Consider the following 23,333-nt stretch of genomic DNA (forward strand, 5'->3'; position numbering starts at 1 on the left):
ATCCTACTGTGATATGGCTGAGAAGGTTGCTTTTGCTATCAGAAAGGAGGTGACGGGCCATGGTTTATTATTTCAGAGCATCCAGCACCATCTGGTGGATAATTTGGAACCCACTTTCTTTGATTTTTTTTCCCCAATTACTACTTCTGCAGTAAAGTGTCTGCAAAAATTGAGGATGTTCCCACTTCTTGCTCTCCAATTGTGTAGCTGAGACCCTTTGCGCTAAAATATGTGGCTTTTAAAGAGTAAAAGCAAAAGTCTCACCAGCTTTATTTGGGGTAAAATAAGTGAAAATAGTAGCTTTAATAATAATTCTAAATCAAGAGGAATTTTTGTTGTTGTTGTTCTTAAAAGGACTTAACCTAACAAACAAACTGATTTTCCTTCATGACATTGTCTTGATCTCAAAATGTCCTTTCTCTCCTCCAGCTGCTGAGCAATCCAGAGAAGATAGCAGAACAGATAAGCAAGGACCTCGCCTGGCTTTGCTCCCACCTCTTGGCCCTGTGGACCCAGTTCCTGGAGGTGGCAACGCTCCATCCAGAGGTCACAGCTTATCTGACTCAGGAACATCACATGCTAAGGGTAATGTTAAGAAGTTAAAAGCAAGTTCAGTGATGGTAACCTCCTGATAGACATTAATGATTTATCTGGACATATATTTCCAATACTATTCTGCCCATGTGAGTATTTACTTGAAAGGGGGTGAGCAGGACAAGAGGTGAAGAAAAGGTGAAGCCCAGGATTTTAAATTGCAGATTTCAGTTTCTGGAATGAAGGCTGTTGCTTTTATGGGACCCAGGATCCTGTGTAAAATGAGTGTACTTTGAACACCAGAATCAGACATGGAACAGGAGGTGGGTGGGAAGCGGTAGATATCGCCTGTACTTGCTATATAACCATAAATCATAAACATTTGTTTTAAAAAGCACAAGCATCACAATGACAAATAACCAAAAAGATGATTGTATCTCAACTTCTTTCAGAAAACTACCATGAGGAATATAGATTTGTTCTCTTCGCTATGTCACATATATATATATATCTGTATACATGTATATATATACAGAGAGATATATATATATAGACCTAGTTCTTGCTTTTCTTTTAGTGGGGTGCACACAACAAAATATTAATATTGTTTATGCGGAAATTGCTTCTTGTACTTGATAATAAAGAAGGCCAAAAAGCACTTGTCTTTTGAGCTAACTTTGTCAGATCTGCTTATCTGATTAGTTCAGCAAGTGCTGTGTCTTCCGTTAGGACGTTTTTGGTTATTGACCAGACATCAGTTCAGCACATCACTTCAGCTGAATTCATCGTCTGATCTAATCATTAGAGTAGGGACATAGAGAAAAGGATAGGATTCACCTTGCTTAGCTTTAGGAGTCTACAGTGTAGGTATTGACATCTCAGCTCATGTTCTGCTTCCTGTCAAAGTCAGTGGAGGTCCGGTTATGCTCCAGAGGGACCAGAACAACTCTCCGGTTCCTCTCCCCAAGAGCATGCTTGAGCTTGCAAAAAGGAGGCATAAAATTCAGGAATAGGTGACTGAGTGACTCCCCTGGTTAGTCTGACTAGGTCTCTCTTGACTCTGAGAGGACCTGGGTGGCTTTCAGCCAAAGGACCCAACTCTCTATGCTCCAAGCTCCAGCAAGGTGAATCCCAGCCTGTGGTTTGTTCCAGCCTCGACTGATGCCGATACCTGCTTGACCTTTGGCAAATTACATACCTTTGTGTTCCTCCCATATAAACTGTGTGTAATGATCCTTTCCCAGCTCTGGAAAACAATTTGAGAGCCCCAGATGAAAAGTCATACTATTAAGATACAGTCTTTTTGAAACAATGCTAGTCCTTTTTTTAGAAAGGCCGTTTGTTAAAGCATGCTGGGATTTTGGGAGATGCTGAGATGCTATGTCGTATACTTTTCACTAACATTTTCTGACACTGTAACAGAGGTCACTTTTACAAATATTATTAGTAATGTATGGGCTGCAGTTTAACAGCTTAGTACATTTGATTGCATATTATGCTTGATTCATTTAAACTCAAAGTTTATTCCAGGGCAGATAACAGCACTGAATTTTTTATAGCTTATTTCACACTCTGTGCTCTGCCAGCCACTTCAGATCTGTGGCTGTTTTGTAATTGATTATCCAACACTGAACAGATCTAACGTCCATGAAGAGATTTGAAGAGCTCTCATTTGTAAGTATCATGCCATAGGCAGATGGGTTTCTACCCTGATAGGGCTTATTGTCCTCTGGGCTGATATATAGGACTTTCTTTACTCTCTTGGGAGTCACTGTTCCCATAGAAGAGATGATCAATTATGAATTGTTCTAATTTAATAACTCACTCCACTGCTGCTATATGGTTTGCACGGTGGGAAAGGAAGAAATCTTCCCCACTTTAAGAAACCAGGGGTAAATGGTAAATTTGACAGCTCTTAGAAAAGTAGTCAGAAGATGCACGTAAGCAAATCTTGATTTTCTGTCAAGGGACACTTCCTACCTCCCAGCAAAACACACAACAACACCAGCTGCTTTGTGCCGGACTGGGAAAGTGAAACAGAATTGAGCTCTTTTGTTTTCTCTGTCACCAGAATGGTGCAACGCAGATGGAGCATACTAAGGAATCCGGTCCTGGCAGTACTGTCTGTTATTAGCCTGATTCTACCTGGCACCTTTCAGCAGATCTCAGGTTTAACTTGTATGTTTCTCCCTCAGGTGAGAAGATTCTCAGAAGCTTTCTTCTACACTGAGCACCAGAAACTCGCTGTGCTCACGTTCCAGGAAGGCCTGTAAGTAACCCATTAACTCTCCCCTCTCACTGGAACGACAGAAAATGTAGTTTAAAAGGTTTTGCAATCAAGACTGAGGTCTTTTTCTGCTGGATATGGAGGAGTTTGATTTAAGAGAAGTCACTGGGTCTGTTCTAGCACCATATTGTAAAACCATTGAAATCAGTGTCAAAAGTAAGTGACTGATCAGGCTCCAGAAATTATTAATTTCAAGATTCTTATATTCTAGGGATACGATGCAGGAGATCCTCTTTCCCCACCTCTCTTCTCAGTCGCAGTTGGGTGCATTTCTCTTCAGAGCGTATCTCCACCAACACCACCAGCCTCGAGGCAGGCAGAAATATTTTTTTATATCTTCAATTAACTTCCTAAACCCACTACACCAGATCCAGTGCTGGTACTTTTAATGGGAAATAACTGCTGACAAGCAACAAAAGCTTAGCATTTAAAAATTTGCTTTTTACCATCCCTAATATACACTTTTGGGGGTAGGCAGTCATGGATTTCTTTTGGCGTTTAGTCCAGCCCTACTTTCTATAGCGGAAAGTATCTTTAAATGCAGACAGGAACATTAAACAGCCAATGCAAAGCTGTGGATGTTCACTAGATGCAGCAGTGGAGGATGGGAATGGGGAATACCATCACACTAGCTGGAGGAGCTGTGGGAGTGATGTAAGCTCAGGGTTGATAATTAATTGACCGAAAATCCACAGTGCAAAACAGTCCGGGAAAACAAACGTTGCACTGGGCTGCATTCATAAAAATATGCTATAAAACATTGGCAAGGTAAATATTTCCTTCTGTTTGACACTTCCTGCTTGGAACCAAGCTGGGCAGTATGAGGAGCCAGTTTTAAAGCTACACCAGGGCAAATCCTGCCTTCAGTTTTAGCCAATGACCCCAAGTGGAGCACATGGATGATACTCAGGACCTGATCCCTGAAGGCAGAGTTCAAAGAAAGATGCTCAGATTTGAATTCCTGAGAAATGAGGGATGTCCGGACTATTTGTCCACTGAAACAGCCTGTCACCACGGGGGGCCCGCAGCATTACCAGTGTGGAAACCCATCTTTCAGAAGGGGCTTAAAGGCCATGACATCAGGCCCTGTCAGGATGATGAGGCTTAAGTGAGACATCTGCTTCTGACCTTGTGCAAAGAAGAAAATTACTTTCTCAAAGCTGTCACTAGGGACATTAGGGCTGATTCAGTGTTGATGGAAAGGGCCATGACTTCATTAGTGGATGGGTTGTACAAGGCTACCTTGTTCTGCCAAATTAGAGCAGCACCATGGCTGCAGGGGCCCAGCTGTGCTCACTTAGTCCTCCCATGTCAGGGCTGAAGTGAGCTATGTACAAGGAAAGCCCGATGTCAAGATCCTGGGGTGAGGGCACAGACGCTCATGGCCCCATTCAAGCAAACATAACCCTGCACAGGGGGAAGCCTAATTGCATGAAGTGCTTTTATTTCTCCAGGCAGCCACATAACTAGCCCATTTCCTACAGATAAACATAATTTTTCCTCAGTGATTATCAAGGAGACTGAGTAAAAAAAAGTAAAATAGTTTACAAACTGTAAAAGTTGGACTATGTAGTAAATTTGGTCTATACAGGCCTCATGGCAGAGTCATGTTCTCTTTTTGATTTTGCAAGATGATGTAGTTGGAAAAACAGTCTTGGCTGCCAGAGTTTTATTAATGTTGGGGATGGCAGTAGGGAGTATTGATTGGGTTCACAGAGTCTCCAGGTGAGATCAGCTCTCAGCATGCCAGGTGCTGTACAACCACCTCAAACAGTAACAGTTTTTCCCCCCAGTTCTTTCTTCCTTCTTACCAGACAAGAGCTTTTTTGTGCCTCCCGTACTGTTGTTGCGAGTCCTGTGTGAGGCCATGCACCTACATGCCTGGCAGCATTTGACCTCTTAGACAGAAGAGGACACACCGTTTTCAACAGGTTGAGTGTCACACAGGGTGGGACCCTCTAGCAGGTGACATATCCTCCCAATATTTTACAGAAAATATATTTTTTCTCACACCTTTCAATATCAATGATTCATCTTTTGTGACAGAGATTGATCGCGAAGCAAGTTTAGTTTATTATTTTTACATGTGGTCTTTAGTAAAAGGCTGATGCTATTAATTAATGTCAGTGAGAACTTTATTACGGTGCCAAGAGTTAACTCTAAACACCCAGGTGTTGCTGCAGGCAAGAATGAGCAGTTAGCTGTTTGTGACTCCTGTCTGAGTCATGTTTTAGCAAACAATGACTTGTTTATCTTTGAGGAAAAAATAACTGGCCTACAGGTACGAGCAAATGATAGACAGCAACAATTATGTTCTGAAGTTGAAGCTGATATGCTGGTCTGAACAAGTTATTTGTGTCTGGACATAGGAACCTTCCATGCTGGCCTGAATTACAGACCTGCTGTTAGAGTTTTGCTTCATAATGTGTAAAGTGTGTTTTTTCCAGTTAATTGCCACATGATGATTACCTGCCTTTTGCAATGATAATCTGAAATATTGCCATTGTGCTGTCCTGTGGGATCTGTGCAGAATTGCTTTCAGCTGACCATCTATGAAAAGCTTGTTGCCTTCCTCTTTATTCCTTAAAGATAAACAGACTAATTTATCGAAGAGTCAACAAAAATAAACAAACTTTGTATTTGATGTTTTCACCTTTTTTTGAGGAAGGTGCTTACATAGGAAATCTCATCAGAACTAAAAATTACTGTATTTATTATCGCTGAACCCACATTCGTGTGCCAGTTTAATGTCACGTTCACTGATGAAAGCCAGGTAGCATTTCACATGGCCCAAAAGATGGAAACAGGCAGTTATTCTAGTTCTGCCAACAGGCAGTGGCTGAACTGATGTGCCTTAGCTCTTCCAGATGCACACGTATGTGAGATATCGCAGTGCTCTGAGGACTGGGATAAGTGAGATAGAGGGCCCGCCATGCCTCCTTCTTGGCCTTGTTCCTCCCTGTATCGCTTAACCAAATTTTTGATTATTGCTTCCTGCATCTGCGTTTTGAAACCCTTGCCACAGCCAGAGTGACAGATCTCTTTTCCTGACCGGAACGCCAGCTGAGGGATCCGGTCTCAGCAGCTGCGGTGACCGCTGGGAAGGCAGCGATGAGTTATGGTAGCTAACAGGAGCCTGTGGCAGCGGCAGCTGGAATGATTTCAAAGGTTTTGCAACGAGGGAGTGTGCAAGTTGTAGGTATCTCTAACTGAGAGATATAGAAATCAACTCACGGGAAACCTCCTAGGAGCGCTGGGTACCCCCTCGTCACGCAGTACTGCCTCCTCTCCTTCTGAGCACATTGCCTCTGTCCTCTGCCTACACATCCAGCTTTGCTGCCGGGCTTGCAGGAGTGATGGAGAAACAGCACGGTAACTACTCAAACATTCAGTTTCTTTTGTACTTTGCTGCCAGGATCCAAAGTCACGGACAGATTTCTACAGAAATTCGTAATTCGGAGTACTTCACCAGCATGCCCCCGCTTCCGGCAGAATGCCTCGACATAGATGGGGACTGGAACACGCTCCCAGTTATCTTTGAAGATAGGTACATGGATATGCCTTGCAAAGGTGAGTGAAACACCACAAGGTACAGCTTCATGAGACAGCTTGAGCTGAGGGAGGTTCACTTTCCCAGCCCAAGGTAAGCGAACTCACATCCTTTGGGCTGACACTGGCTTGGATCAGAGTGTGATCCACTATGCGATACAGCTGAATTCTTCTGTTTTCCCTAGTAGCAAACTAGAGTATTTTCTGTAGCTTCATATTTTTCATCTTCAAAGTAAGCTGTTTAGTTACAAGAGCTGGAGGCAAAATCTAGAAAGAAAACAAAATCTTTCAGATTTTTCTTACAGTACAAATTCAAAAGAAAAACAGCGCTATGAATTTCATCCCCAGTGTGACATCTAGTGGTAAGAAAACTCAGAACAAAAAACTCAATTTCAGCATAAGGCCCAGCACTGTCGCTAAAAGGCAGCATTGCTTTCCAAAAAAATATTTTCCCCTTGAGTACCCAAATCAAATTTTTAATTAAGAAATTATTTAGATTTATAGTAAAACCTCATCACCCTTGGTTCCCTTTTCTTTTTACTCAACTATTAAGATTAGCAAGGAAGCAATATGTATTAATAATATAGGTGACCATAATCTAGTAAATATGGTCTGTGGTCCAAAATTTCCATTCTTCCAGAGTGCCTAAATTTTGACAATGCTCATTACAGATATTTAAACTGACTCACAAGCAGGAGCTATACTATGAACAATGTCGTATGACAGCAGGAATGCAAAGAAGTGTCAGCTTTGTTTCACTTACCTATGCTGTAAAAACAAGCAGTTTAGATACAGTTATACCGAGGAAAGTATATTTTACTGCTATTGTCTTCTTTGGCCTAACTATAAGTGTTTAGTGAGCATAATTCTAGTTAAATGCATTCTGACATTTGCATTTGTAATATGCCTCTAATGTATGTATAATTTATATAATATAAATATACGTACTTTTTTAGGCCTTACAATCACTTTTCAAAGCCCCACATCACCTTGGGATAATTTGTGGTCTTCTTGCAGTTACTACTTCTTTTTTCCTTTCTTTCTTTCAGATCAGAATTTGGAAGTTTTCCCAGATTTTGAGATTCCTACGAATAGTCAAATGGATGTAATAGTTGACAATGAAGATTTTCCATCAAATGATGCCACTGCAGTAATGAAAGGAGACTTTGGGAAAGGCCGTCTGCTAATACACACAGATAGGATAAATGGGAATCCCTCCTGCATATACAGTGGTACTGAAGGTGCTGCTTATACAACTAAGGGTTTAAACCAGCACTCCACATCTCAGGTATGTACAGCGAACAAAGAAGGCCAAAGGAAACCTGAAAATATTTTTGTTCCAAGAAAGGAAACTGCTTCTGACTCAGAGCCAGGCAATACAGAATGCACATCAGAAGACTTTAAAACACCCGAGGAAGTTTTATTAAAAGAGAATAGATTTGCGGCGGATGTTAGCCATGGAGATACGAAACCTAGCAATAAGGATTCCCACAAAAGTGAGCCCGTGTTAATTGTCAGTGCTCAGTATGAGTGTGGAGCATGTGGAACTGATGGCTTGGAAGACAGGACTGAAATACATAAAATAGATGAATCTAGTCATCCTGAGAATAATTTCACTTCATCTGAGCTTGCACTAAATGAATTAACTAGTCTTGAAAAAACAGGAGATCCAGACACCAAGGCTCTGCTCCCTGTTTTGAAAGCTTTGCCCACACATGGCTTTGAAGTGAAATTGTTCACAAAGGAGCAACGAGGTGAGGAGTGTGAAGAATTTACCCTGATGTCAGGGGTTATAAAAAGATCCTCCTCTATAATATCTGATTCAGGCATTGAAAGTGAACCAAGTTCGGTGGCATGGTCTGATGCTCGTAGCCGGGCACGGGAGCCGCCCAGCGATCGAGAGATCCTGCACCACTTGGTACGAAGGCACGCCATCCACCGAAATTCCCTGGAGGGTGGCCACACAGAAAGCAATACCAGCTTGCCCAGTGGGATCCAAGCGTCACTCACATCCATCAGCTCTTTGCCCTTTGAGGAAGAGGAGAGGGAAGTGGAGCTTACCAAACTGACGAAATCTGTCTCAGCTCCTCAGATCAGTAGCCCAGAAGAGCCTACGGAGGAGATGGATATAACCAAACACAGCGAAGCAACCTCAAGAGATTCAGGAGGAAACTTAAAAAGTTGCATGGAAACAGAGGGTAGAGATGGAAAATTAATTGTGGACTTTTCTGAGTGTCAAATCACCACTGAAAGTGGAGAACTAGAACCAAGAGGACATCCCAAACCCTCCGTCAAACGCAGTAGCAGTAACACTGAGTTACAAGGGGAGGAGGAGAAGGAAGGTTTTCCAGAGACTTACTGTAGTTTGGAAAATGCAAGACCACCCATTTGTCCAAAGCAGCTCCGAGATAATGTCTCTGAGTGCCAGTCACTGGAGAGCAATGATGAGCAAAGCTTAAAAACACCAAGGGCTTGTAATTACTTGGACAAAAATATAGATAAGTTTGATACATGCATTGAGGATCCAAAGGATAAACTCAAGCCGGACAGTTTAAAAATACAACAAGGCTTTTACTCCAATAGCAGGATTTCAGGAGAGGAGAGTTTCTCACAAAGCATAAAGCTGGTACCAGATTTTTGCTATCCTGTTCCAGCTCCTTCAGAGACCTCAACTGAATTTGGCTCAATGCAAGGAGAGTGTGGTAGCTCTCTTGCTGATGAGAGCCCAGCAGTGTATGCAGAAATGCAGGGGTTACAAGAAATTGAGCTCAATGACTCACCTGCCTCAGTAGACCCTGCTGCAGGATCCTACCAGGCTGAATATCCTCAGGAACCCAACAGCCAAGAGCATAAACTTGTAGCTAATGGCACTGGGTTTCATTTGGCGACGACGGAGGGAGTAGCCCTGGAAAGCAGAAAGGCTGTTGATGTAGTTAACCTGTCCGTCTCTTGCACAGCCACGTGTCTTCCCTTTTCTTCTGTGCTCAAAGAGACCCCTGCTATGGTTGGCTTCTCTGCAAAGCAGGCTGCGTTCCCCATCACACGCCAGCCTCTGGGCTCTTTCGGAGTTGTCTGTTCTAATTCGAATGAGATGGATGAAGAGACCAATGAAAGGATGTTGAAGTAAGAATGTCTAATTACTTTCTTCATTAATGTTACTGTAATGCGAAGAGACCCTGACAAAGTTCAGGGCCCTAACACAGTAAGCATACTGTAAGCTTGAATTCAGAGACAGTTGCTGCCTGAGGAATTACAGCATAAATAATCCAAATAGACAAATGGTTTATATAGAATAAATAATCTAAATAGACAGGAAGGATGAAAACACAGAGAGACCGAGATTGTTAAAGACATTAGGTCCTTAATCCTCATGAAAAACGGTGGGATTTAGGTGTCTAAATAATCTTTAAGATCTGGCCCTTCATGAAGTCAAGGTTATCCAGACTTGAGTATTGAACCCAGTCAGTTCACTATGGCAGTGCCATAGCTTGTTTTTCTCTTCTGCTTAAATAATTGCACTCATTAGCTAAACTATGAAACAGGAGCACAGATTGGCTGGTAGGGTCTCAGCTTCAGCTTCTCAAACTGGAAAAATGGGAGAATTGGCATCCTGGGTAGCTGGAGAATAGGCTTTTTTTTTTTTTTTTTTGGCTTCATTACCCATGGCAAAAGTGCCACATCATGGCCTTGATGTCACGGTGGCCCATTTCACAGACTGACACACTAGCACATGTATACTTCTGTTATATTTTGGTGTCTCTGCTCTACTGAGGGAAAACTGTAGCATGGGAATTTCTTAACCCATTCAATGCTGCCCAAAATGTTGGTTTTCTGCATGTGCATTCATTTGCAACCCAAGGCTTTATTTTTATTTTTTTGAAAGCATCTTGAGGTTCCTTTTACAGACTCTATTGTAAGTCCTGCTTAATCTAAGCACAAAATTTGTTCCTTCTTTGTGAAGCAAAATATTTAAGCATGTATTCATGCACATGAATCTAGGGCCTCCAGGTCCATGGCCCAAACACTTGATTTTTCATTCTTGTGTCCTTTTAAAGTCAGGAGGGCTCATGTAAGTAATTGCTCATCATTATATCAAGTGGCCTTAAGCTATCCCCAAGCTTTAAAGGTTTGTATCTCCTAACCTGGTCCATCCCAGTTTTCTACCTAATTCTACACTTATGTTGTGGTTATTAATTCCTAAAAGCTCTGGATAAGTTTTGCTAAGTCAAAAAGCCACTGAAGAGTTTTGTATCTTCAGCCAGTAGAATGTTTCAGGGTGAATTCGTGTGTCAAATTTTAGGCCTTGAGTAGGAAAGGGGCTAGCTTAATTCTTTCAGCACTGAGCTGCTCTTCCTCTTAGCTACTAAATGTTTTCAAAAGAACCTGAAATCAAACCAAAACAAAAATATCTACCGTATGAGGTGTATCCTTTAACTCCATGGTCTGAGGAATGAGGAGGACACCTTCTACCTGCTTATAAATGCATCTGATGCTAGCAAAATGATACATTTTGCATTTCAGTATCTGTAAGGCTGATGACATCGTTAAGATGCAAAATTGCTAATTCTGTGTCTTAGTCTCATTGTTATGGGCCACCAGAAAATTATTATTTGTAAATCCTTCATTCCTCTGGCAGGTGTGAGGTGCTAATGGGCTTTAGTTATTCCGTGTATGTAGCCAAACCACTCTGAAACAGATTTTCTTCCCTGCCTCCTGATTTCTCTCAATCAGAATAGATAAAGAATAGTATCCAGGTCTCTACTGGAAAGTTGCAAACGTAACTTCTTGCAAATACCAACCTCCTTGTTTCTAGTTTGAAGGTTTGTTGTGAACACCCAGTTCTATTGTGATTAATTAATATATTCTCCAGTTTTTATCAGGCCAAAGAAAAATTTAAAAAAGAAATGAAGATTGAAGGATTTCTGTACAGTGACTTATCTGTACTAGCTTCTGATATCCCATATTTTCCACCAGAGGAAGAGGAAGAAAATCTGGAAGATGGAATTCACCTGGTTGTCTGTGTCCATGGATTGGATGGTAAGGCCAGGAGGAATTGCTGTTTGCAAGGCATTTTGGTGTAAACAAACAGAAGGGCAGGTGTTCAGCAGGTATTAAAGAATGGAGAGTCTAAGGAAAGTATTTATTTTAGCTAAGTATTTAGTCCTTATTATGTTATTCAGTCCATTGTAATAAAGGAGCTGGGAGAATGTTAAATGTTTGCTCTAAGAAATGGGTGCTGCAACTTTTTTTGTTGTTTAATATAATTTTTTAATTGTTTTGTTGTTTAAACAGAATTCTACACCAAAGTACATCAGTCCTTCTGTGTGCAGGAGGATTGCGTTACAGTAACTCTTCTCGTCTTTCCGCAGATGCTTTGTTGTTTTGCAGTATGTCACCAGGATGAAAACATTATTTAACCCCCTCCCCCCAACACTGTTACAGGGTAGATGGTGGCCGGCTTTACAAAGTGAGAGAATAAAAATCATTGTCCACTGCAGAAGAAGCATGGCCTGGAATTTTTTACATATACGCTTTCTAAGCAGAAAACAGATGTGTTACACTTGAAACTTCTCTTGACAAATTATTGGTATCAATGGGAAAGGTGTAGATGTTAACCTTGAAACTGCAGAGAAGGAGGGGTAGAGACTGAAATCTCAGGCATTCTCAGAAAGGTGGAAAACAAACACTTTCTGGCTTGAGCAAGGACCGCTTGCCATTCAATATCTCAGTGGCAGTAACGTCCTTCTCACGAGGTGGAGGTACCTCCTTTTCCAACAAAACATTTCAGAAGACTTTGGAATTTCCTACTATGGAATGGAGCGTCTCCCAAAATATTAGGAGCCTGACAGTATTTCAGCACCGTCTCTAATTGTGAATACGCAGAGGCAGGCTACTCTACATCTGAAGGTACAGCCCTATATCCCAGCACATGTGCTGAGGTCCCTGGCAGGGCTGCAGGGTCCCCTGGGAGCCTCCCCAGCTGTGAAGGTGGAAGGACAGACCTCAGCATTTTGTCTTACCTCTGCTGTTCAGCAAATAAGGGACGGAGTTATTCTGGGCCTGATCTTTGCCCTTTCTGCCCCACCATTTATGCAGTCCCCAGCAGCAGGAGGTGAGGTCCAGCCCCACCTTGTGCAGGCTGTGGGTATTCTTGTTCTCCCGCTGTTTCAATGGATGATCCCGTGGTGTGGTGAGCTGTCTTAGCAGCACTTAGCAAGAGCACCCTGATGTCAAGGTTTATAGGACGATGAATGTATTAAATTGACTCTATATTAGTTATTTTTCTGCTGAATTATATCTTATAAAGTACCATTTATTTCTAGGTAACAGTGCAGATCTGCGGCTGGTAAAGACTTTTATAGAACTGGGACTCCCTGGTGGAAAACTGGACTTCCTAATGTCTGAAAGAAATCAGGTAGTACAGAGCTCATTTCTGTCTTCCTTTAGATCTGCTACAAGCTGTTGACATTGCTGAAACAGGGGCTTCAGCAAAGCCTTTTCACCAGCTGAATGAAGCAAAAACACTGGGGAATTCAGGAAATTTTCCGTAGTATTTAGTGCAAAGGCCTGTTCCTGTTCCTGTCTAATTTGATAGGGTGTTCGAATCCACCCAAAAATACTCCCAGCATTAAAGTCAAAGGCAATGACATTAGCACTTATAGGACTAGACCTTAGAAGAAAGAAAATTGATTTATCCTGTCAGTTTGCAACCTTAGCAGCCTGGTGCCTCTGCCTGCTGGATGCCAGGCAGCACAGCACCGACAGAAAGCAGCAAGTTTAGTGATGCTAAATTCTCCGGAGGATGTGGAACACCCAGCAGGTGTTGCCAGCTTCCTTTGCTGCATCAGCCATTGTTCCTCTTGTTGCAATGTTTGCAAGATTTATTTCCTTGAATGATCAAGAAACGTCTTCCTGAAAAATTCATTGCTAGTCTAGGCAGAGAAACTGCTTTGCTCTGCAATGAACCCATATTTATGACACAGAGGCCTAACTTTATGCACAAGATAAGGATTTCCAGTGTCCAATCAGAAACATTATTCTGATTTATGAGCAGCTGAGAAACTTGAGTGAAAACTTTCCAACCTTCTTTGTTCAACAGCTTTTATATTTTGAAGTGGCCAGTTGGTGTTAGTCTGTGAACTTGCCACCTTCCAGTGCACATCTCTGTCAGCAGCAGACCTGCACAGTGAACGTAAGCAAGATGAAAATAATGAGGAAACCACTTCAGACTTGCATCAAAGCCTCTTCTCATGTTTTCAGAGAATGAAAGATCTTACAAAGAAAGCATCTCTATTTAACATTATCCAGAGCCTGTAATGGGAATTTTCAGTGCTCTTATAGTCTGGGAAGGTGAGGAAGTTCGCATGGCACTGGAAATAGAACCCGTGTGGTTTGATGACTATTTGGATGCTGTAAAGCATCCTGTCACCCTTTTTTCCCTGCTCTGAGCACCACACTGAAAATGACCCAAGAAATCAGCCGTTTAGCTGAAGTTTGCCTTATAGAGGAAAATGCAAATCACTTTTTTTAGGCATTCATTTGCGATACATTTGACAAGCTCAATCAGGCTGAGATGATGGAGATATAACCAGGTGAAATATGATGCTTGATGTGTTTTGTTTATGATTAATGTTCAGGCTGATATGCTTCCACTTTTAAACAACCTGAAAGATTTGAGATTATGAGCCGAGGAGGAAATCATTAATTATCAATGCAGATAAAACAAACAAGAGGAAGGTTAGTGGACTGTTTGTAGTTTATGAGAACATTTATTTTAAGGCCGTATTGCGAAGTGAATATGCTCATGTTTTCCTTTGCAAGAGCTGCAATTAGCAAGATGAGTTGTGTCACAAAAGCATTAATTACTGATATGTTTGCTCTGAATAGCTGTTCCAACATTTGATGATTGTTTTTGTGGCATCTCATTAGTTACAAATTTGATTTAGAGTCCTGTTGGATTGCCAAATGACACAGTTCTGAATAAGATCTGCCTGCAATAGTATAGACTGGACAATGTATTATTTATTTTATTGTACTACAACTGGCAGTACTGTTGCAAACAACAAATTGTTTGTCTCTCTCTAGCACTCATTCTTTTACTGATAACTCTTGAATAAGAAACACACAGTATTTCATTAAGATGGCCAAATAATTTTGTTATTACATCTTTAGCATCAGCATAACCTTCATGTGAGTGTATAATGCTGTAAACTCTTTTATCGTAGTAATCTCTTAAATCGTAAATGCCAAAAGCTTTTCTTCCTGTGCAGAGTATGGTATCTAGAGCAGCTGAGCATTAGCAGTTCTCACCAGTGTCAAGTTGGGCTGCTTTAAGATCATACTTATGGCTCTGGAATCACTCAGCCTAATATTGTTAATCTTACTATTAATAAATTGTAGGTCCGGGTTTACCCTATCATGACACATGCCAAAGTTAGAGGCATAGTCGGTAGAGAAAAAGAAGCAACAACAGGAGGTAATTTAATCCCTTATTTAATTTAATAAGAGTTGTCTTCTAGAGGACCCTATTTCCATGCCCTACAATGTGTAGGGTTACTCTAGTCCTAACTTGAATTCTCAAGTTATGTTCTTGAAGCTAGAAGGCATAATATAGAGTCAAAGAGACTTTATGACAGAAAATTTTTCCTTACCTTACCTACGAACTCACTGAGGACAGTGAATTTCCACATGGGCTTTAACGATAGCTATGTGACCCATGCTGACCCATGGTATTGTTGTTAATTGATACTATGTGAGAAAGAAAATACTTGTCTTGAGTAAGTTTGCAATATTATTTGGAAGCTATTTGCTAATAAACTGAAAGTGAAACTTCATGACTCTGTTTTCAAAAGAGAACTTCAATTTTTAGAGGACCTAGAGACTGAGAAAAATCCCCCCTCCCTCCTTGAGCATGTATAAAGAAAATTTGGACTGGTTATTACATTTCTCCTTGCATTTTACTTTGAAAATAACATCAGTCTGCAATAAGTGCAATATATTATAATTTAATGACTTATTCAATTTTTCACCAGACTGATACTTTTGCTGATTTTGATACAATGACTGACCGATTATTGGATGAAATTATTCAGCATATCCAGTTGTACAACCTCTCCATATCCCGAATAAGGTAAGCGTTCTGATAGTTAATAGTCTGTAACTGAGTTACATGAGCAACATTCAGTGAAATTAGCTTTTCAAAAATTGCCCTGTGTCAAAAGCCATTGAATCAGTGAGATGAATTTTTACAGTTATAGATGTAAGAGTTTCTACTAGGCTGAAAAAGAAGTGAAATTGTAACTAAAGGATGTTACTGAAAGCCCTGACAGAGTCCCCTCAAGAGCAATTTCTGCCACAAATTATGTTTCATTTAAATAAAATACAGATGTTTTTTGTGTTAATGTAATTCTTTCTTTCCCAACAGTTTTATTGGACATTCCCTTGGTAACGTCATCATTCGATCTGTACTAACTCGCCCCAGGTTTCGCTATTACCTCAACAAGTTACATACCTTCCTGTCCCTTTCTGGGCCTCACCTGGGAACCCTATACAACAACAGTACTTTGGTTAGTACAGGTAAGAGTTGATGGGAAATCTATGACTGGCTGCAGTCGGTGGCAGAGTGCATGAGAGAGCAACACATGGAGGTAGCAACAAATCGTGACAACGTGACTTGTACACTGAGGTTGTGGAAAATATTTGCTGAAGACTTCAAACCCACACAGAAAAAATTGCGATGAGGGGGCCTTTCAGTATGTACTACAAGGTCCAGGACAGTGCTCCCTGGAAAACCCAAGGGTGTGCAGCAGTGAGAGATGACCTTGCTTCCACTGTATTCTTCCACTTCTCTGTATATCGCCAGTAAAGAGAGGCATCTCCAAGGCTGAAGAAGATGCTTACAGTGCTATGGGAATGGAATGTCCCACAGTTCAGCCTTCCTGAGTGTTTATGCTACCATGACACGGATAATCATAGAATCATAGAATCATAGAACAGTTTGGGTTGGAAGGGACCTTTAAAGGTCATCTACTCCAACCCCCCTGCCGTGGGCAGGGACATCTTCAACTAGATCAGGTTGCTCAGAGCTCCATCCAACCTGACCTTGAATGTTTCCAAGGATGGGGTATCTACCACCACTCTGGGCAACTTGTGCCAGAGTTTCACCATCCTCATAATAAAGAATTTCTTCCTTATATCTAGTCTAACTCTACCCTCTTTTAGTTTAAAAACATTACCGTTATCCAGTGAGACCCTTAGATTTTATCCCTGTTGATTAGCAATACAAGAGGAAACAAAGACTTATATTGAGTTACAGTGCTACCCTTACTGTAGAAATATGTCTTTAATTCCCTTGGTTGATAATTAGCAAACAGGATAAAAACATGCACCGATTTTCATTCCAGGTCTATGGCTCATGCAGAAGTTGAAAAAGTCAGGATCGCTTCTGCAACTGACCTTCAGGGACAATGCGGATCTGCGCAAATGTTTCCTCTATCAGCTCAGCCAAAAAACGGGTGAGTAGGGCTTGATGTGGCTGTGTAAATATTAAGGGCTATTCCAAAGGATTGTGCTGGATTGCCATGTCCTCCAGGGAGCAAAGGAAATCTGCATTTTGTTAATGATCTGTCTTTAAACACTCTTGCTTTCGAGAAGGACTGCTCTGTCTGAAATCTAATATCTATTTTATCTGTGCATTTTTTCTGTGCCAGGTATCAGTGAATATATTTGCCAAACTGTTAGCACCAAATAAGACCTCCATGCTGTAGTAAACACGCACCTAAGTTTATATTCTGCAAGCAAGAAATATCATTCTTGACAGGCCACCGTTGCTTAATTTATACTACTAGATGAAAACCATTTTTCCTTTTTTATTATTTTTTTTAAGTTTAACATCTCTTGTCTCTAGAAAATATGACTCTGTGAGATGAAGAGCAAATTTTATTCATGTCTATTTTGACACCTTTGTACTACAGAGAGAGATGTATGGCCTCACACTGGAAAAATGATGTCTAAATAGAGATCTTTTTACCACTTCCTTGGTCTGTCATGAATAAATAAAATAAATCAGGCTTTTCTTAAGAAAAGAAAGCAAACATGATTCTTCTGTTCAAGCAAATGTTTTCTTTTAAGAGTTATTTTTAATATTGTGTGTGAGCAAACTGATGTTAAGTATGTAGCCACAAGATTGCTACTTGATATTTAATTTTTTTCTCATACTTTGGTACATTGCTAATAGGAAATAAAGACTATGTTAAGATGAATGTAACTTCCTAATTCTTAGTCTGACAGACATACGGCTGTTTCGTAATTTTATGAACACACTACATGATGTAATCAATGACAGGAAGCTGCTGTATCTTGGCAATATTTGAATTTCCTTATTTGAATTTTCCCTTTGATTCCCTGCCTCTCATTTCTGTGGTGTACAGTTGATGTCTGCTTTACTACTGTCACGTTCAAATAAAATTGTGTCTACACAGAAAGCTCACATTGTAACTTCCCAAGCCAAGTATCCCAAGCATGTGTTGTGAGTCAAAACGATTCATTGTTTGTTAGCTTGGTAGTCTGGAAATCTAACAGGCTATAAATGAAGGTGTTGTCCCTGCAAAAGCAGAAAGCAGAAATTTAAATGTGAAGATGGTTGTCTGTAACATCGGAATCATCCAGACAGGTGCTTAGGCAAAAAATCTGATGAAGAAGGTAGGTCCAGATGTGAACATGTGAGCTGGCATACTGAGTCAAAATAGAGGTGCTCCTATTGCAGCACCCTGCTCCCAAAAGTGGTTGAGAGAACCTACAGAGGGAGAAATATCGGAAGCAGTGTTGTGCTTACTTTCCCAGACAACTCTTTAAGCCTCTAGCAATTTCTGACTTTCTTCTTAAAGTAGAAGTCCCTGCTACTTTTCAGTCTCTTTAAATGTTCCTTGTGCTTGTCTTGAAAGCAAAAATAAACATTATTCCCTATTGAACCTCTTCACATAAGATTTTAGATATGGTCACAGTCATTATTGCTTCTCCTACCTTTTACCTCAGACTGAAGTCACAAACTCAGTTGGTTTGATTGCACAAAAAGAAAACGATAGGCAGCTGCAGCCAGGCTTAGTAAAGGCAGCCAGCAGGACTCTTCTTTCTGGTGGTGACGGTCAACTTTTCTACGAAAATCTAGAAATCAAAGGATTTGGTTCTGGGCCCCTTTCCCATAACGGGGAGGGAAATATGAAGGTCAAACCCACAGCTCTTCTGTGTTCAGGATACTCTCTGGACTAGTAGACTAGATCACCCGTGTCCATTTTCCTACTTTTCTGCTGAATGTGGGTGATGGAGGGCTCAGGAGAGCACAGACAGGGCAAAGAGCGGGAGCCTGTTTCCATAGTCCATCAGTGGCCCCATTGCCTCCAGGGAAGAGGGAGGATTCCTGGTTTCCAGTCCGTGTACCAGCAGTGTGCATTTATCAAGGGACTGCTGAATGCAGGGACTGGATCCCAAAGCTCCCTCAACACTGATGTAATAGTATGACATCATAGCAGTGAAGTTGGTTCCTCTTCTCCTCCCTCTCTCTATTTTGTTTGAAAATTGTACTAATTTGTTGTGCTATTTTTGAATGTGCTCCCCATTCCTGTGAACACTTATTTATCCAAAACCACTCATTGACCACAGTGGGGCTGTACATGTGTTTCCAATATTTAGAGGCATAAATATTTGCAAGATTAAGTTTTTAATGAAACACTTTTTTCAAACAGAGACAGTTCTTACCTTTTTTGTTGACATACAATTAACCTGTGTGAGCGTTGATAAGTAACAAATAGTTCGCAGAAGCAGCAGAAATGGGTTTAAGATATTATGAATCTTTCTAAGCCTGTGTTGCATGTTTTAATTATTGTCTATTTTGCACTGTAGATTTTCAAATGTGTTTAAACATGAAGTAGTCATGCTGACACTGTATGTATTTTCATTGCCGTGCATCATTGTGATAAATGTATTTAATGTATTTGCCACAGGTCTTCAGTACTTTAAAAATGTTGTGTTAGTGGCCTCACCCCAAGACAGATATGTACCCTTTCATTCAGCAAGAATAGAAATGTGCAAAAATGCACTTAAGGACAGACACACAGGTATGTTTAAGATCCTTTCTATATTTACAAAGCTGCTAAGAATTGTGTTTTTGTGTAACTGAGGTCATTGCATTAGAAGGGTTTTTCATCAGCATGATGAAAACTCAAATGTTTATTTGATAAGGAAGAAAGTGTTCTCTTCCCACAGGAAATTACTGAAATCAATAAAAGAAGCTTTTTAAGAAGCTCTTTGTCTGATGAAAACAAATTTCAATCAGGTCATAATCAAAGGTTTCTTACTGCTTCTTTCCCTTCCTTCTAATTTCTTTTTGCAAAAGTGATGATAATAGAACTAGCTGTTGACAATGTTTTTCTGTAGTCTACTGATTTACTAGTATTGTCTCACCTTTGTTTCACATAATGAAATCTCTCTCAGCATATCCAAAGTCTGGGGATTTTCCCTTTGTTTTCATAGTGTTTGGGTAATTGCCAGGTAATTTAAGGGACAGACCTAAAATCATATTGGTTTGTACTAAAACCTGTAAAGCACATCAGGATTGATGCCATCAGAGGCCTAGCCCTCCTGTGAGCTCAGGCTGTGTATTGTCCCAAGTATTGCCTTTGTTATTAGCAGTCTCCCTCATTTATAAAATGTTTCATGGCTTCAGTTTGATACCACTTCCAGAATATAGTGTAATTTCATACCCGTTTCACATGTGTGATTACCTAGAAATGGAAGTACCTACTCATTGGAAGTAGAAAGAGATACCCGGGCTCAATAATCAACATGGTTGCCTTCACACATCTTACCTAAATTACAGCTCTTTCTATCCTACCTCAGATATGAATTAAAAGGCAATTTTCTAACTCTCTCTTCCAGTGGTTGTTTCTCAGGGAGGTGTTTGACCTAGCAGGAGCTGGATCTACATTCAGTGTGGATCATTTATGAGTACAAGTTTCCTGAGCCATTGTTTTCGTTAAACTCCTCAACTATCTGCATGATGTCCTTCCTGTATTAGATTCCCCAGAGAAACCCGAATGGACCTCTATGTCTTGCCAGACCCTTTTGCATTTGAATTCACAGGCAGCGTGAGTCCAACTCTCTCCCCTTGAAGGAAACAAAAGCATTTCCTTCCACCACAGAGGAAATGAGACTAAATGCTGAGGAGCGTCCCACTCTTCATGCTACCAGCTTCAGCAGAGCTCTTCAGACAGCCGGTGCCTCCATTAGATTGACAGCATCCTGGCACTTGGCAAATCTTTGAAATGGACTGCTATGTCTTGCATTTTGGCCTTGCTTCCATTTTCTTTCTCATTGCGACTGTAGTTAAACGATACTGGAAGGAAAGAGGGAATCTGGCAGTTTTGGCATGTAAGTGTGACATCTAAACTCTTTTGCAGGTCCTGTTTATGCAGAAATGATTAACAACCTGCTCCAGCCTTTGATTGGGGCGAAGGACTGCACTTTGATCAGACACAACGTGTTCCATGCTCTGCCAAACACCGCCAACACGTTGATAGGCCGGGCTGCCCACATTGCCGTGCTGGACTCTGAACTTTTCCTGGAAAAGTTTTTCCTCGTGGCAGGACTCAACTACTTCAAATAGTGCCTGAAGTACGGGGTAACAGAGGCGAACCTTTTCATTGAGTGGAGGAGAATCCCTTAGCCAAAAGAGTGCAGTGTTAGAAATGAGATCAGGTGGGACTTTCAAACTCTCCATTTCCATTTCTGTTTCAGAGAATAAAGTGCTATGGCTTTAAGGCATTCAGGCTTCCAAATATTGGTGCTTTTGGAAGAAATAAATATTACTCTTCAGTTTCTATGTTCTTTGTCCACATAAAGACATGAGCCACTTCTGAAGTACAGAATCAGAATAAGAAGACTAATTTTCTGAATGTGATTGGACCAATATGATTCCTATTTCTTCTGAATATTAACCCAGATACTTGGCTGTCTTTGATTTAATACTTATTTATGTATTAACAGAGCTATACATTTGTAGCACTTTCGGGGGTAGTTAACACAAGAGGAAACAAGCATATATGAACCCAGGTTAAAACCTCCTTTGTGATGAACTGAGAAAGTTTCAAGGTTTCCATTTGTTGAAAGAAAATATTTGGATGGTTCCATTACTGGTAATAATTTGTAACATACATACATTGAAATAACGGAAAGGAGTGAAATATTTGACATAGAATGAAGAAATCTTTATTTGTCTTTTAAAAAAAACCCAAACTTTAAGTTGGGAAAAATTTTGTTCAAGTTAGAAGCTGCCAAACCAAGAGGAATCTGTTGGATTACCTGTAAAATATCAGTGGCATCTGTTAACATTTCTTCTGTTTACATGTATAGAGGATCATTATTGTGCTTGTTATAACCTTAGAGGTACAATTTTTACTTTTACAGTTGTATCTAAGTACATTTACCCCAAATTTTTATTTTTTTAAATTTATTACTCTGATATGAAATTCAAAATCTAGCTAGTAATACCCCTAAAAAAATCAGGTGAAAATAGGCTGGAGGCATAGAGTGGTAAGGATTGTGGAAAGCTTAAAAAATATAACGATGTCTTCTTAGGCCCCTCTGCAATGCTCTATTAATGCTTTACTAATGCCCATTTGCAGTGCTATATACAGTCCTAATTATTATATGGTTACAGCTGGTTGAAACATTTAAAACTTTATTCATACAGGATATCCAAGTTGTTTTTAAGGATTTGGAAAAGAACCCATTTTTCACTTTTTTAGGTTTTTTTTCAATTTTTCATTAAAATTTTTATCAAAAAGTTATCACATTTAAAGTGACAAATTGCAATAATTTTCTATACATTTTCATAACATTTTGATAAATTTTCAATGTCACAGCAGTTTTTTCAAAAAAGAGAAATTGAATAATTCTTCACAATTATTTTTGTTTGGAAGGCAGGCAATATTTTTAATGCGAACATAATTTGTTTAAAAACATAAATGACCAGCCCTCTATATCTTGTGACAAAAAAATATAAGAAAATGACAAAAGTGGTTTCAGGTGTCAAGGCTCTCATCAGTAAGTTAAGATCAAGATAGTGGAGATTTTTGAAATAAGAGAGTTAAAAAATGAAAACAAAAAAGCCTCGCAACGACAGGGAAATATTTGTACATGCAAAAAGTAAAGCTAGTTTTTTGCAAAAGAAGAAAAGTGGAAAACTTACACAGAATTAGTTCAAGAAAAGAGTTGTTAACAGACTGGTAAAGAACAAGGCTGGCTTGATAATGTAGACATGTTTTTAAAATAGGAAGGAGAAAGAAGGAATATACAAAAAGGTGAGGTTAAGATCACCTGAAAATACAAAGGTATATCGCATCTGGAAATCATCTGCCCCTCAAAGGGGCAGAAATTATATAGAAACAGTTACATGGTGTCTTTCAATATTGAGAAGTTTTTTAAACATTAAATATTACCTCAGAACTTGAATTAGATAAGTAGATACTATTTTCTCTTTTTTTTCCCCTTTTATAAATTGACAGTTTAAAACTAAAAGCCAGATTTACCCAGTTAACAAATAAATTCTGTCAGGAATAAAGAACTTCTAGTTCCCGCTTCTTGTTTGGGAAGTCTTTATCACTTTTCGGCCTCAACATTTTAGTGCTAGCTAAACTTATGTGTCACAGCTTACTTCTTCCTCGGTAAATTGTTTACAGAATTTTAAATATAATGGGAAATGTAGGTTAAGCTGTTATACAGTGCAGTGGTTTTGAGCCACAACATGGACTCCTAAGGAGTATATGAAAAACAAGAGAGAAAAGCAATCTCCAACCATCAGCAAGCTTCAGTGTGCTGTATGAGGGTCTGCTCCTCTTGTAGAAAATGTTCAGGAGTCTGCCAACAGAAAATTTTGAAAAACATTAAGAAAGAGGTTAGTTTACACATA

The 23,333-nt window shown here is 40.0% G+C and overlaps 1 protein-coding gene across 1 annotated transcript in view; it reads left to right on the forward strand.

Annotated features, from left to right (window-relative positions):
* FAM135B (family with sequence similarity 135 member B) overlaps positions 1-21,029 on the forward strand; it is a 149,691-nt gene extending 128,662 nt beyond the window's left edge. Inside the window, exons 9-19 of the mRNA XM_075141118.1 lie at positions 430-585; positions 2,730-2,803; positions 6,237-6,391; positions 7,420-9,493; positions 11,241-11,407; positions 12,694-12,785; positions 15,403-15,500; positions 15,795-15,946; positions 16,774-16,884; positions 19,369-19,482; positions 20,824-21,029. Coding sequence (XP_074997219.1) covers positions 430-585; positions 2,730-2,803; positions 6,237-6,391; positions 7,420-9,493; positions 11,241-11,407; positions 12,694-12,785; positions 15,403-15,500; positions 15,795-15,946; positions 16,774-16,884; positions 19,369-19,482; positions 20,824-21,029 — 3,399 coding nt within the window. The remainder of the gene's footprint in view (positions 1-429; positions 586-2,729; positions 2,804-6,236; positions 6,392-7,419; positions 9,494-11,240; positions 11,408-12,693; positions 12,786-15,402; positions 15,501-15,794; positions 15,947-16,773; positions 16,885-19,368; positions 19,483-20,823) is intronic.
* Positions 21,030-23,333: the final 2,304 nt, after the last annotated feature.

This window comes from Calonectris borealis, chromosome 2, assembly GCF_964195595.1.
Source record: "Calonectris borealis chromosome 2, bCalBor7.hap1.2, whole genome shotgun sequence".
Classification (NCBI taxonomy): Eukaryota; Metazoa; Chordata; class Aves; order Procellariiformes; family Procellariidae; genus Calonectris; species Calonectris borealis.